Source organism: Polypterus senegalus, chromosome 6 (genome assembly GCF_016835505.1).
Source record: "Polypterus senegalus isolate Bchr_013 chromosome 6, ASM1683550v1, whole genome shotgun sequence".
Taxonomy (NCBI): domain Eukaryota; kingdom Metazoa; phylum Chordata; class Cladistia; order Polypteriformes; family Polypteridae; genus Polypterus; species Polypterus senegalus.
This window is the reverse complement of record NC_053159.1, coordinates 148,316,591-148,331,746: the sequence shown is the minus strand read 5'-3', so window position 1 is coordinate 148,331,746 and position 15,156 is coordinate 148,316,591. Positions and strand designations below refer to the sequence as shown.

General features: G+C 35.3%; 1 protein-coding gene across 1 annotated transcript in view; it reads right to left on the bottom strand.

The window, feature by feature from the left end:
* Positions 1-15,156, bottom strand: part of LOC120530667 (low-density lipoprotein receptor-related protein 1B-like) — a 1,848,048-nt gene that overhangs the window by 70,776 nt on the left and 1,762,116 nt on the right. Inside the window, exons 81-84 of the mRNA XM_039755091.1 lie at positions 9,855-9,971; positions 9,075-9,248; positions 6,669-6,794; positions 967-1,131 (exon numbers count right to left, since the gene is read on the bottom strand). Coding sequence (XP_039611025.1) covers positions 967-1,131; positions 6,669-6,794; positions 9,075-9,248; positions 9,855-9,971 — 582 coding nt within the window. The remainder of the gene's footprint in view (positions 1-966; positions 1,132-6,668; positions 6,795-9,074; positions 9,249-9,854; positions 9,972-15,156) is intronic.

The window sequence follows — 15,156 nt, the reverse complement described above, 5'->3', positions numbered from 1 at the left end:
CAAATTTTATGGGAGCAATAGAAAAAATTTTAAAAATAAATACTAATGAAAAATATGAATCCCAAAACATTTTCCTTGAAATCTATTCCGGAATTTGGATAGCACCTGCAGTGATGCTTAACACGTCATCAATTAAAACACACTGATGAAATGAGTAGCATTACCTACTATAAGAGATAAGTGCCTTCAAAAGCAATCCACCCTCTTACCTTTAACCTATTTTCTGCTCTGCCTATTTTTCCTCCCATGCCCGAGCCTTTGCCCCAACTCACGTCCCACATCTAAGCTCAATGAGATGGTTTACAATGAGATATTTTAAAACGCTCTCTTGCACAGCCAGATTCACACAGGACCAACTAAGAATCTCCAATTATTTGCACAGACACTTCCTTGCGATGTTGGTGCAATGCCTGAATGGATGGAGAAAAACCTAAGTAGACACAGAGTAAATGAGTAATCTGCATACACAGTGACTCAGTTTGCAAGTCTAAGAAAGTATGCTAGATCTGTGAGGCAACAGTACTAACCACTGCACCGCAATATAGCCCATTAAACTTTCAGCATTAATTCACATAATTTTTTTCTAAAGAAAACTGAAGTATGCATTTTATATCAAATTTTAGTAGAAGGCCCCAAGACATACAATATTCACTAAACCATGTGCAAAACATATAAATCTCAGCCTTAAAATGGGAAAATCTTGCCTAACTGCCTACAACTGAAAATTCACTTGTTTACTTTTAACACATTATTACGTGCACTACTTTTTTCATATTTTGGGGTGAAGCAAGAAGAAAAAATTTAATATACGAGAGCAATTTCCTTTTATTTTTCTTATTTTATAGCTTTTGGGATTACACAAAGAGCAATCAAGTTAAAACTACTAAAGCACCATTCCAATCAAGATTAAATAACATTTTAAACATACAAAATACCTCTTAAATGCAACAAAACTAAAATGTTTACCTAAAGGAGATCCAGTACACATTCCTCCATTTTGACAATAGTCCTTGCAGTGGTTGATTTCACACTTTTCCCCAGAGAAATTAGGCCAACAATAACATCTCATTTCTCCTTTCTCATTTATAATACATCTTCCTCCATTTTCACAAGCTGGTCGACAGAGATCACCTGGGAAATGTAAGATAAAAATAATATGAACTGTAATAGAAAGTGCTTGGCTACCTTAGAGAGTACTGATATTTTTTAAACTTATGAAATGTAAATAAAACAGCACAGTCAAGACAAAGTTGACCTATTTGTTAGAGATTTTATATAGTACAAGACAAAAATTAAATCCAACAGATCACTTTCTGATATTGATTCTATCTGACACAAGCCTATCCCTTAGTCTGCAGAAAAAAGAACTAGGGTCTAGAAAGACAAAGAAATATGAAGGCTAAAATTTGCTTTTCTTCACTACCCATCAGGAAGGACCTTTGCAGAAGGTTTGTAGATTGTTCATGTGTTTCTGGGGGTTTCTTCTGGGGTAGTGGTGTCTTTTAATTGGTCATGTTAAATTGCCTTGGGGTAAGAGTGTGACAGATACAATAAGTTGATGTTTATATAAATGCATATCTTGAAATTATTAACAAATTATTTGATGCTAGCTGTGCTACCCATCTATGACCTTTTGAAATCTAAGTAATTAATGCAGACCTCATCATTAACATTTGCAGTGCAATATGCAATGCGAATGTCTCTGTTATATGCCATTTGTTACAGGATTTGTAAAAGGAGAATTAATGTTTGTGCTTCACCATCTATTGCAAAGACAGAGACATAGCAACCAGAATGGACACACAGAGACTATCTCCTTTTTTTAAGCTGGATAACGAGATTGAGGTAGGTGCATGTTACTGTACTTCATCTAATATTTTAACCACACTGAAATTAGTAGAAAGTGTGCTAATTTCTGGCTACTTTGAGCAGCTGTTTAAAGCTGATCCTCATGTTAGGATGTTGAATATCTCTGGGTCCATTGTTCTTGAGGCTGATGCTCCAATTAGCTGTGAACCACCAAATCTCAATGCGATGAGGGTAGGGAAGGCTGCAGGGATCTGTAATATCCGGGGTGAACTTCTCCATGCTGGTGGTAAGGTTGTCCTCCTGGAATTGCAAGCAAACTTTGCTTCCATTTGGGAGGCTGGTGTCATCCCAACTGATTGGAAAATAGGACTTGTCATCCCTATCTGGTAAAGGAAGGGTGGCCGCCTGGATTGTGACAACAACAGGGTGATAACACTGCTCTCGGTGTAAGGTCCTTGTTAGGGTCATTCTCAATAGTATCCGTGATCACTTGCTCACCTACTAGCGACCGGAACAGTCTGGTTTTACACCTAAGAAGTCTACCATCAACCTCATCCTGACACTGAGGGTTCTCATGGAGCACAAATGCGAATATCGGCAAAGTTTCTTTGCAGCCTTTGTTGAATTCCATAAAGCGTTTGACTCAGCTGATTGAGCTACCTGTGGGTCATATCGAGCCTTCACGGGATCCCCTCAAAGTTGGTGAGCATTATGGCCAGCCTGTACACTGGTACAATGAGTGCTGTGCAGAGTGAAGGCAGAACCTCTGCGTTTTTCCCAGTTGATTCTTGGGTTCGTCAGGAGTCTGTTCTTGCTCCTACTCTATTCAATGCTTGTATGGACTGGGTGTTGGGCAAGGTCGTGGGGTCCAGCGGCTGTGGGGCATCTGTTGGTGAAGAAAGATTCACTGATCTTGACTTTGCCGATAGATGGTGTGATCTTCGCAGAGTCAATAACGGAGGCTCTAATGGGGGCTCAAGAGAGACTGAGCGAAAAGTCTGAGTGTCTGGGCTTTGCGAGTGTCCAGGATAAAAACCAAGATCCAGGCCTTTAATGACCTCTTAGGCACAGCCATCAGCAGTGTGCCTGTCTGTGAAGAGAGTGTCGACCTTGTTGAGAGGTTTACTTACCTTGGCAGTGACATTCATGACACTGTCAGTAGAAGGCTTGGGAGAGCATGCAAGGTCATAAGTTCACTGGAAAGGGGTGTGTGGTGCTCCCGATATCTATGCAAAAGGATGAAGATCCAAGTCTTTAGAGTCCGGGTGCTTCCTTTCCTGTCTTGCTATATGGTTGCAAAACATGGACGCTATCCAGTGAACTGAGACGAAGACTGGACTCCTTTGGTACTGTGTCTATTCGAAGAATCCTTGGGTACTGATGGTTTTACTTTGTGTTGAATGAGCGGTTTCCCATGCATTGTGAGGGAGTGTCAGTTACAGCACTATGGCCATGTAGTGCGATTCCCTGATGTGATCGGGATGGCAGGATCCTCATTGTTGAGGACCCGAGATCCCACCAACACTGAGTCACCTTGGACCAGGACAAGGGGATGCCCACGTAGCACCTGGCTGTGACAGATACAGGATCATTTCAGTTGGGTGGGACTGGGCTGTGTGTATGCCTGGGGAGTTGGCAAGCAGGATCCCGAGCTGTTTCGTCATCTGGTGGGTGCTGCAACGTACTGCACCAGTGCATGCTCCCCAACCTGACCTGACCTGTGTTAAGTTCTATCTTGTGTCAAACTACACATTGCTTCCAGACAATTCTAGGCGATTGCCTTTAATTATATAATTGTAAGGTCTGATTTTGTCTTAAGTTCTAGGAGTGGGTCCTGAGTGTTTAAAAGCAGAGAACCAATAAGTGTTTAGCCAGAAATACAAGCATACAAGGTGTCAGCAAGGAAAGAAGAAATGCAGGTTTTTTAGAACTTTAGAATATTAGTGTATGCAAACTGAAGTGAGGCTAGTTTATCTGATGTATTGTGTTTGCCATACCTCAACAGAAAGAACATAAGTAAAAGATGATCCAAGACTGCAGCTGAGTTCACCATACCAGAAATACACAGCCATTTGTGCTGTCAGCCAGTATGTTGATTGGCTATCAAAATGTAGTGAGCTTGGGATACTTTGGAAATTTGAAACTGTAATGAAAAGTCATGAGACAATTGTGTATTCTATTATCCAATGTGATTCTCAGTCATGTAATTTTCACATTCTCAAGACGATGAAACCTAGGATCTGCAGTCATTAAGTTTGACATGCTCACCAACTCAAAGTTGGGTACTGTGTCACCAACTTTATAAGAATGAATTGAGCTGAAAGGAACATGTTAAAACATATAAATGAATATGAATTAAGATTATGTAAAATTAATACAGACCATTTTGTAGATAATATAATATCACTGCTGTATCTCATAGTATAATAAACAACACATTGAAGTAGTATTTATTAATTTCATATCCGTTTCATGATTAATGAACTATACCATTTAGATCTTTACACATCTTTCTGAAAGCTTTTACATTGTTAATGTTTTTCTTTCAATACTATGCTTAGTGTGTACGTTAGATGTCTTTTAGCCATACTAAATGCGTCATTCTTGCACATTACATTGGACAAGTGATAGTTTGCATAATTTGAACTCGCGTATGGATGCAGGACCTTTAAAGGCTCACTCATGAACACATCAACACAAGTTATAATTTAGCCAATAAACCTAATCAACACATCTTTTAGGCATGTTGGCAAAGTAATCAGTAAACTCAGAGGAAGAAACCTTGCAGAAACTGGGAGAAAGTGTAAACTCCAAAAGGCACAAGATTCAAACACACAACACTAGATCCACCCATCACTGTCCCACCAATTTAATTTAACTTGTTTTATTTTGGAATTATTTACTACTATTTCATTTCATTTCCCCATGTTATAAATTTCACAAAGCTTGCTTAACACTAGAATTACCAGAGCCTACGAAAAAACTTGTAAATCCGTCCCAGCTTAAATCGCTTCTTAAAATCGTTCACAGCTCTCCACCAGTGTCTTTTGTCATCTAAATGTGCTAATGATTTCTTCAAAATGTCGAATGTTATTTATTTGGCACAGACATGTCTGCATGCACTTTTTGTGGCATTACACATGTATTTTTTGAGCATGTATGTGCCAAATAAATAACGCTGTTCGTTTTCAAATAATATTGCATTTCTCTCTATGCTGTGGTTTCTATTACACACCTGAAAGAAAGAGACAATATATGTGAAAACATCATCGCACAAATGCAATATTATTTGAAAACAAACAGCGTCCGATCAGCTGTAAAAGTATGGCATTTCTAAATGTTTGCTTTTTTTCAGTCTGATTCTCTCAGTCAGACTGTATATTTGTCTCTTATTCAGTGCACGCAAGAACATGCAGGTAGCCAGATGCTGTATGCTACAACATGCTGGCAGTGATCAACGCACATTTTAAAAAAAGAAAGAGACAAATATATGTGACGTTTTGAAGAATTCATTTTATGAAACGATTTACCTTTATTTATTTACTTACTTCGTAAAGCCTAAAGTCACAAGTAGTGTGCAGAGGGTATGCATAAAACTGTGTGTAATGCCACGAAAAGTGCCTGCTGACACTTTAGTATGCAAGCAATGGTATGTGCATTCTTGCTCCGATGTAGAAGGGAGCTGAGTTTACCTCTGTTACAGCATGTCTATGTAAAAACAGTATCAGATGCGGGGGTGGGGTGTGTTTGGGCTCGTGAACACGGCCGAGATAATAAAACTGACTAAAAGAAAAAAAAAACAAAGCTAACCTTTACAAGTATCATAAATTACACTGGCTGTTACAGACTGAAATCAAATGTATGTTTTTATTCTAAAATAGTAAGACTAAGAGCAGTTTACTTCTCAAAATGGAGAGGTACAGGATCAAACTCACGACCTTTTGATTCCCAATCGGCAGCTGAGTCTATTGCGCCACTGAGGCAGTCATAATAAACAAGTGTCAATGTCGCATGTTAAGGCGGCTTTTTGTTTCTGCAGTTATATTTTTGAATAAAAGCGCAATTGTTGTGTTAGATTTGTACCTTCTGTGAAAATATTTCTTTTGATATTTGGACTTCAGGCTTCATACATTATATAGTTTATGCCTACATTTTGTCATCTACTACTAGAATATAAAAAACGTTTCTGTTTTAACAATGTGTTTACACAGATTACTGTAATGGAAATGGAACAGACATGAAATGCGTGTGTTCCAAACAACAATCTATTATTTCTACTCTAAAACTCCACTTCACTCCCAGAAAATTAATCAAGGAATGAGCTGGGAGAAGTTTGTGCACGTTCTAAGTCAGTGGGGGGATCTTTTATCAACACATTTAGATTAACAAAAGACGCTGGCGGAGAGGTGAGAACGGTATTAAGAAGCGATTTAAGGTGGGATGGATTTAAAAGTTTTTTTGTAGGCTCTGGTAATTCTAGTGTTAAGTAAACATAATGTATGGTGCTTTATCTGTGAATCCATGCAACCATTCTAAGATTATCTTCAGTGAAAACTGCTATATAAGAAAAAAACTTCATGTATGTACTATTTAACTAAACTAATCAGAATAACACTATTTTTATGTTTTAAATGCACAAATAAAATGCTTTTCTCTGCTTAAGCTAATTCCTTGGTTCCCCACCATTTCTGAATATAAATCAATATAAAATATCTTTTCAATTGTAACTTTTACATTTCTCACATCTCAAAAAAGCAGGATTTAATTACAAAAAAATGTGAATTTTTATTTATATCTTTTTCACATATTTGTATCCATTCTGCTGAAATAATTGGTTACTTCAGTCATGATGTGCTTACCTGAAATACTAATGTCACCACATGTTCCGTTTATCAGATATTTCCCTTCTGGACACGAACAGCTTGCTCCAGTTGGGTTCAATAAACACAGAAACTCGCAGCTTTTTTTTAGGCATGGGTTAATTACTGTTAAAATATTTAAAAGAACACTTTGTTTAGCATAATTACACATGAATCAATGTTGTTCTGTAATCAACATCTAGTAATACCACAAAAACCATGCAACTAAAAATGCAATAAATGTCATATAAAAAAATGCTGGTTAATGAATAAATAAATAAGCAGTATCTGTAAGCCTCAAACCTCATCATGAAAGAGAGTTTACTCTTAAATAAAGAAGATTAAGCAACCAAAAAGTCTTCTGGCTTGAATTCTCAGTATTTGCAGAAGCCACAATATAATCAACTAAGGAATCAGTTTATGTGGAATATTTATACAGTATATATACTGTATAGTAGCTGTAGCCTTCAAGGAGAGCTATTGAAAAGAGTGGATACATTTAAATATCTAGGGTCAGTGGTAGCCAAAATGGTAAACTAAATTCAGAGATAACCCATAGAGTGCAGTGTGGTTGGAACAACTGAAAGAAGGTATCAGGAATATGGTATGATCAAAGAATTTAGGTGAAGGTTAAAGTTAAGGTGTTTAAGACAGTCATAAGACCAGCAATAATGTATGGAGCTGAGAAATGGTCAGCAAATGGGGCACAGGAAAATAAGTTAGAGGTGGCAGAAGGTTAGGGATATGTGGAGTTACCAAAAAGGACAGAATAAGAAATGAGACCATCAGAGATAGAACAAAAGTGGGAGTGATATCTAAGAAGGTACAGCAAAGTGGTATGGACATGTGATGAGAAAAGACAATGAATATATGGACAAAAAAATAATAGGAATGGAAGTACAGTGGAACAGAAAGTGATGGGGGTGCCAAAACAGAGGTGAATGGATAAAGTAAAAGAAAATCTGATGGACAAGGACTTGACTGTGGAGGAGGTACAGGACTGAGCTGTATGGAGAAGGTTGATGAAGCACATCAACTCCACATAGAAGTGGGAAAAGGTAAAGGGAAGAAAAAGAAGAAGCTGTGAATGATGAACATGTAAAGCAAATAAGAACTGCAGTAAGGAGTAATAAAGCTAAATATACTTAGCCACGAAAGTAGATCTTTAAGGGACATGACCATAATGTATTATCTAAATGAAATCACTCATGCTTTCTGGATGAACACAGGACTACAACTACTTCCCAATAAAGTTTGTGTTTGAATAAAAGGTTAACTATTTTCTGACTGTCTTAAAGCCAATTACTCTCTAGTAAAGTAAACAAGTTTGCTCATTAGTAAATACCATGCTGCTACATGACATCTCTTTCAATGAGGATCTCACCTTTGCATTTGAAATTACAATTTACAATGATGCCTATAAACATGGAAATTAAAAGCAATTTAATGCCTTACTTAATTTAGATTTAATAGTGATACTTAGGTCACTAGAGCAGCACAGTGATTAGTTATCATCATGTTAACCTAATTGGTCGAGCGTGGCGGAGCGGGCTCTTGGATGGACTAGTACCCTGTCTAACATGATTCCCTTATTGTGGGCCTAGTGCTACTGGGATAGGATTAAGTGGCTTTGAGAAATGTATGCTGCTATTTCAGTAATTAACTGGATAGCCAATTAGACATCGAAAAATTTGATATTAAACACGTTATTCACTTCTGGCCCTTGAAAGCACAAACTTATTTTTTTCTTATCTGCCTGTGAAGCTGAATAACTTGCTAAGCTAAAGTGATTTCTCCCATTGGATATTGGCAGTGTAGGATTATCATTGCATTGCTCTTATAACAGGTTTCCATCTTAACTGTATTGACGTAATTTTAACCAGGGAAAGAAATGAATACTGTGCTTGCATACTTTGAAATAAATGTTTCTTTGTTTTTCTAGTGATAAGTTGATAAGAATATCAAACATATCCAACACTTTTTTGTGATGTAGGTTAATAAACTTGTCACGATTCTCCTTTCAGAACGTTTAGTGGCATATGCTAGAATTGATAGTGCTCCCTGTGACCCTGAAATTGTGTTAAATTGATTTTATTTCATACACAAAAATGGATCCAAAACATAGATGCGGTATTTACTTTTTGTGTTCAACTCAGTAACAAAAGTAAATGATGTCTGAAATTGCTGGGAAATCAACTATAGTATCTAAAATTGTAACTACTAACTTAAATGTAGCTACAATTTCATCAAACAAAAACATTTTTTTGTGTTTTATGGATAGTTTGACTGCATTGAAACTTGACTCCCGACCACTTGTACGTAAAATAAATGAAACAATGAAAGTTAACTTGAGCTTTCTAACATAACATAATTTTAACCGTTTTTTTCTTTCCAGCAGTTACTTACTATTTGGCTGTTTATAACGATGAGATACCAGTATGCTGGTAACCTTTTCAAGTCCTAAACTAAGGTATTCCACTGGTTCATGGCCATATTTATGAACTTTAAAAACATTGTTTTTCATGCCAGCTCCATAAATATAATCTTCAAAAATGTCAATTCTGTGAGGCTGATGTATTCCTGAATGAAGAGAAAAGTAAAATTGAAATACTTTTGATTTTTTTTAGTTGAAAATAATCACAGCAATAACTTTACATTTTCTTGGTTTAATGCCCTTAATTAAAATATTATTCAGGCCTTAATATCAGTGCTAGATACACATAATAAAAAGAGCAGTTAGGATATTAAATATGACTTTTTATCCAATATGACACAGGGGTTAGAGAGTTTACAGAAGTTCAAATAGTGAACAAATCAGTGTGCGACTACACGGAGTCATTCATACCCTAATGTATAAATATATTTGTTAAAAACTAGCATTAAGTGCATCATAGTTTGTAATGAAATACCCTGTTCAAGCCCAAAATTGAACCGGTTTATTGGACTTTGACTTGTGGAGGTTTGTGCAAAGCACAAACTTACTCTAACAGTACATACAGCTGGTATTTCGTAAAGTGTGATTGATATAAATAAGGAAAAATGAATACACTCCCAAACTAAATAACTTTTGAAACCAAAAGCAAATTGAAACAGAAACTACCAACAGATATCACTGTATACATAAATGACAAAAGTGCTGATAACTGATCAAATAAGAAAAAAATTAGGTTCTTCTTATCTGCTTACCATGTTTGCTGCCAATAACTACCACAGAATCAGATCCATCAAAGCGTAAACTTCCAATTACAGACAACTCTGGATCAGCCCAGTATAAACGCTGGTTGAAATAATCTATTGCTAGTCCTGCAAAAATGTAAAGAATCACAAAAAGTCAATCAGATTGATTCAGAAAATAGATTGCACATCTTATGGTCTGAATATCTTATTTTACATTTCTGCTTCCATCAGTCCTTTCATGTGGCTGGCCATCCTGGTCAGTTTATTCAGGATATTGCATCTGCTTACTGCAGCATAAAATATTACATTGACCAGAAGAGGCTGGTAGAACATCCCCAGAAGTTTATCCACTGATGACATGACCGCAGGAAAAAAAACAAAACATTTGACCATGTTAATCGGCTCATGCTTACAGAGTTAAATAAATATGTTTAGTCTTAACTGTATAGTTATGTGCAGATATGATTGCCTTAATGAAACTTGCAGTACACTTTCTTTTTTTATTTTGTGCAGCACTGTGACAATTCCATTGCATAGTACTTATTTAACGCATATCCTACTCAAGACTATTGGTAATTTATGCAAGGTTTTAAAGTCTACTGACAAGTGCACTCTAAGGGAAGATAAGGATCATCTAGCCTATTTTCTCTGCTCTTTATTGACCTGTCAAGTTAAGCTTTCTCTTCCCCCTGCTTCCAAAAATTACTTTATACCATATTCCTAACTGTCTTAAAATTTTTTGACACTTATCTGAGCTTTTCACTTTTCATTCTCAAACCTTTTTAATCTTTTTTATTCTCAAAAACCCTGAAGAAATTAACTGAAATCCTATGAAATGTTTTAAAAATAGATCACATATTGCACAACTTCTACTTACAGTATACATTTCAAAATAAGATGGGTCTTCATACCAACACTACCTGGGAGAAGCACTGTCCTCAGCATGCCATCCTTTCTGGTAGGCACCTCTATTAGATGTTTGTACAGTGGAGGGTTAAGCTTGTGTAGCTTAATATTCATCTTGTTTCAATAATAGAAAAGAATCCAAGTCAAAAGGAAACTGAACACACTATAACAATGCACAGGACCTAATCCAGAGCAAGAACACAGAGACATCTTTTTTTCTCTGCAGGTTTTTATTCTTATTTTTTTTATTTGGTACTTTTAAATTCAGTAAAAGACTGAAAAAAATAACACTAAGATACGATCACAATAAATAAGACCTGCCTTCACATTAACGGAAAGGGATTTGAACTACTGTGTCATGCACAAAGTGTAAATGAATGTTATTTATTAAACTACAGATACGAGTTTCTAACTGTTTAACAGTATGGTATATAAGGGGAATTTTCCTACAGTTATTAGAAAATATCATAACAGGAGTCTAAAAGTGATCCTTTTTATAATTATTAACATTTCTTTTAATACATTAATCATAATCTTAGGACCAATAATGAAAATTATGTTAATCCAATTTATTCTTTGCTAAACATGTACATCTTTATCTAAAATGCTGTTGGGAAATGAATGTTTAAGTGCATTATCAGTGTGAGTATTACTTGTTTTAAAGTTTCTTTTCAATTTCTTCTTCTTTACTTTGACATTAGGTCTGTCTTTTACTTTGGGATATTGTTTGAAAATAACATGATCGAATTCAGCCATTCCTACTGTAGAGAAAATAATAGCATATTGATCCCTGATGTTCATAACAAATCAAAGAACTTTAGGAGAAACTAATAAACTACAGAAATCATTTAGGTATGAACTTCCAAAGTCTGATGGTATAGCTGGACTTAATTCAGATAAATATTGCTACCACTCATGAAACTGATGATAACACCCTACTAAACCCTAGGTAGGATTAGTATGGGCCTACTACTTCATTCGTTGGAGACATTTATTGTGCCAACAGTATGGGGTTACTGACTATGTGCTTAGTTATAAATTACAAAATATAGGTCTAATCCTAATTACTGACTTATCGTGTGACCCTTAACTCACCCAAAAAGTGAACCAATACACAAATAATTTGTGATACACGTCATTGGATGAAAGCCACAGTACAATCATAAAATGCAAATTTAGTAATTCCACTTTCTTGTCCATGAATTTAAACCACTTTCCTATAATTACTTTTGAAATTAAAACTATAAAAAGAGAAGGGAGGTTGAACCTGATCTTAATTTCACTGACAGCTTAGAATTCTTTTCTGAGAATCTTGCCATTTGTTAAGCCAGTAAGAGGTACTCTATACTTGGGTTTGCTTCTACATCTCCAAGTGGAGAAACCTAAGAAGATACTATCATATTACAGTAAATAACAATCTACCACGGATGAAGATGTTTTCTAATATAAAATGAATAGTACAGTGGAGACCTTTACCCTCTAGACTGGATAAAATATTACAGACTACAGAATATTCTTAATTTTACAAATGGGTCCTGTTCAACATGTACTATAGGAGAATAGAAATTTACACAGGCATACGGAAAACATGCTACCATCACAGAGTGAACAAGCTAGGAATTGTGACCAGCCTGCCTGGAGCAGTGAGACAGCAGCACTATCACCAGTGTCATTCATAATGATCAATACTCACCAAAAAAAGCAAGACCAGGTCAGAATCCTTCATAAAATTAAGGGATTATCTTCTATTTGTAAACTCATTAAAACCACAGCCAGGAAAAATAAAACTGAATAAAAAATTACAATTTATTAATTGCAATTTGTAAAACAAAAGTCCTGTGAAATTAAAAATTAAATGTTTTCTTTCAAGGCTATTCAGTAAACATGATTGTGATCAAAACCACCTAAGGAAAGTTTTTTTTCTTAAACATTTAAGCCATTTCTCTTTTTATCATTAATTAAAGAGGCCAGTGGAATCCAACTATATTTATTCTGCTAATTTATGTGAGGATTGTAACATAAACAATAAGCATTACTAAGAAATAAAAGAAAAATGAAATGTGCAGTAACATAACCGGTAGCTCCATCTATCACCTCACATCAAAATAAAAACTGACCTAATTCATGAGGTAAACTTTCACTGTGGAGATGAAGACTTTTAAATGGGCACTAGAAATGCCAGGTGATGGGCAATGCACTTAAATGAAAGAAAAATAGACATTACTGATCCTGTAGCATCCTGGTGGTCACCTGAAGATTGCCTCTATTGAGAGGAACAAATAAAAAAAATCACCAGAGAGAACAGTCACATGACAATAAAAGAAAAGAAAAACAAACCAATGAGACTGCCCAGGCCAGTATGTTACCATTTATGGATTGCTGGAATGGAATTCTACCACAAAGGATTTTAAAACTTCTAGAACATTTGGCAAAATCACATCAATCAGGGTGGTAATTTTGGCTTATACAATTAATAAATGTATTACTGGCATATTTTGATAAAACATACTTACAGTTAAATGGAATAGTGGAATTCTTATTTTGCAGTACTAATGTGAACTTACATAATCTGAAAACTAGTTATTTACTTTTTTGTCTTGTCCTTTCCACTGCAAATCTTTGTCCACCTTTTGGTGATGGTGAACCAGAGATTCAATTTCAGATTAATTGTATAAGAAATATAAAATTGTGAGTACCAGAGCAGTTAATCAATAAAAAACCATAACCATAATGCTTAGCTTATTATTGCATGATGGACTTGTGTTATAATGAATGCAGCAATGAAGTAAATGTTCACAGAAACACACACGTTATAATCTAAAAAAAATCAATATTAATCTTAAAAAATGATAGCAAAGGGTAGTTCTACATAACAAAGGGATCTTGGGTAACAAGAAAGTTGCAAGAGTTTTATGTATATTAACATAATTTGTGAAAATGGAAAAGGAAAGAAAGTAAGTAGAACTATCGACAATTCAAATATTGTCAGATGTTAAACTAAATTCCTCTGTTGGTTGACATTCATCTATGAGGATGCACTTCACTAAATGTCAACATGATTTTTATCATGGGAACACATATTGGTGCTTTTGTATATCCTGGCCCATCACCTATCAAAATGTTGAATGAGACTGATCGTACTCCTACCTCTATTACATCATTACTTAAATCATCCTTTCTCATTCTGCTCTATTTCCACATTTGATTATAATCACCTGGTACTGTTATTTTTTTTCTACTTTAGAGATTCTTCTTTTTGGTCTACTGTACTGTTATATTCTTTGTGTTTTCCAAAGATAAAATGCGTGTCTAGAAAAATAATATCATCCACATTCATTTAACTGTGCTTATATTGCTCTTAAATAATATTGTTTTTATAAGTATGCTGCTGCTGGAGTATGTGAATTTCCCCTTGGGGATTAATAAAGTACAGTATCTATCTATCTATCTATCTATCTATCTATCTATATCCTAACTACAGGGTTACGGGGGTCTACAGTATGCATACCAAAATTCAATAAGAGCTAAACATGTAGTGCTGGTTTTGGATACCATGATGAAAACTCTTGAAATTTAGTTTGATGGTCAAAAAAATCTGGGTGATATTTTTTCAGGTTTCAGAGTCACTGATGTGCCCAGATAAGAAAAAACCATATGACACATCCAGCATTTCACTGTACCAAAGATGAAATGAATGGTCGCCATGTATATAATTGTTTTCATCACACATTCTTTTTAGGCAATCTTCTGTATAGTGTGGCCATTAAATATAACTAGGCTGATCTTCTTCATGAATTATATATTTGATATGCTCTGTGTAAATTAAGCTAGTCCATCCCTGTGGTAGAAGCTTGTCATATCTGTACTGACAAACTGTTTTACTAACAATTACTAAATTAGAGTACATCCAGGAGATACTGAATATATGATCTAAGCAGCCGTTTTATCTGCTGCTGTAGTCAGTAAATTATATCAAGTTAATCTTTCATTATTTCTCTTGAAGAAGTGTCCAATCATTTTTTTAAAAAATCATTTCTGGATTTGACATTTTTAGTTCATTTAAGACTAAAATTTTTAGGCTGATTCACTGCTGCACAAAACAAACAGTATTTTTCAAACTATTCCTTAAAAAGAAACTTAAACTAGGAAAGCTGTCAAAGATGGATTACAGCAAAATGATTGGGAGTCTCAAAGGACTTTACATTATGATTCAGATTTAAAAAGTAAAGGCTTTGCTGGCAAAGCATACCAAAGCACTTTCCTTTTACATTACAAGTGCATTAGGAGACAGGGTACATTTGCTGCCTTTACTCTCAAGATAAAGCAAAAGTGCAATATAATTTTCTTAAAAATTGGAAAAATGCCAGTAGTCAAGGAAGAACATATGCTGATCATTCTCGTGGCA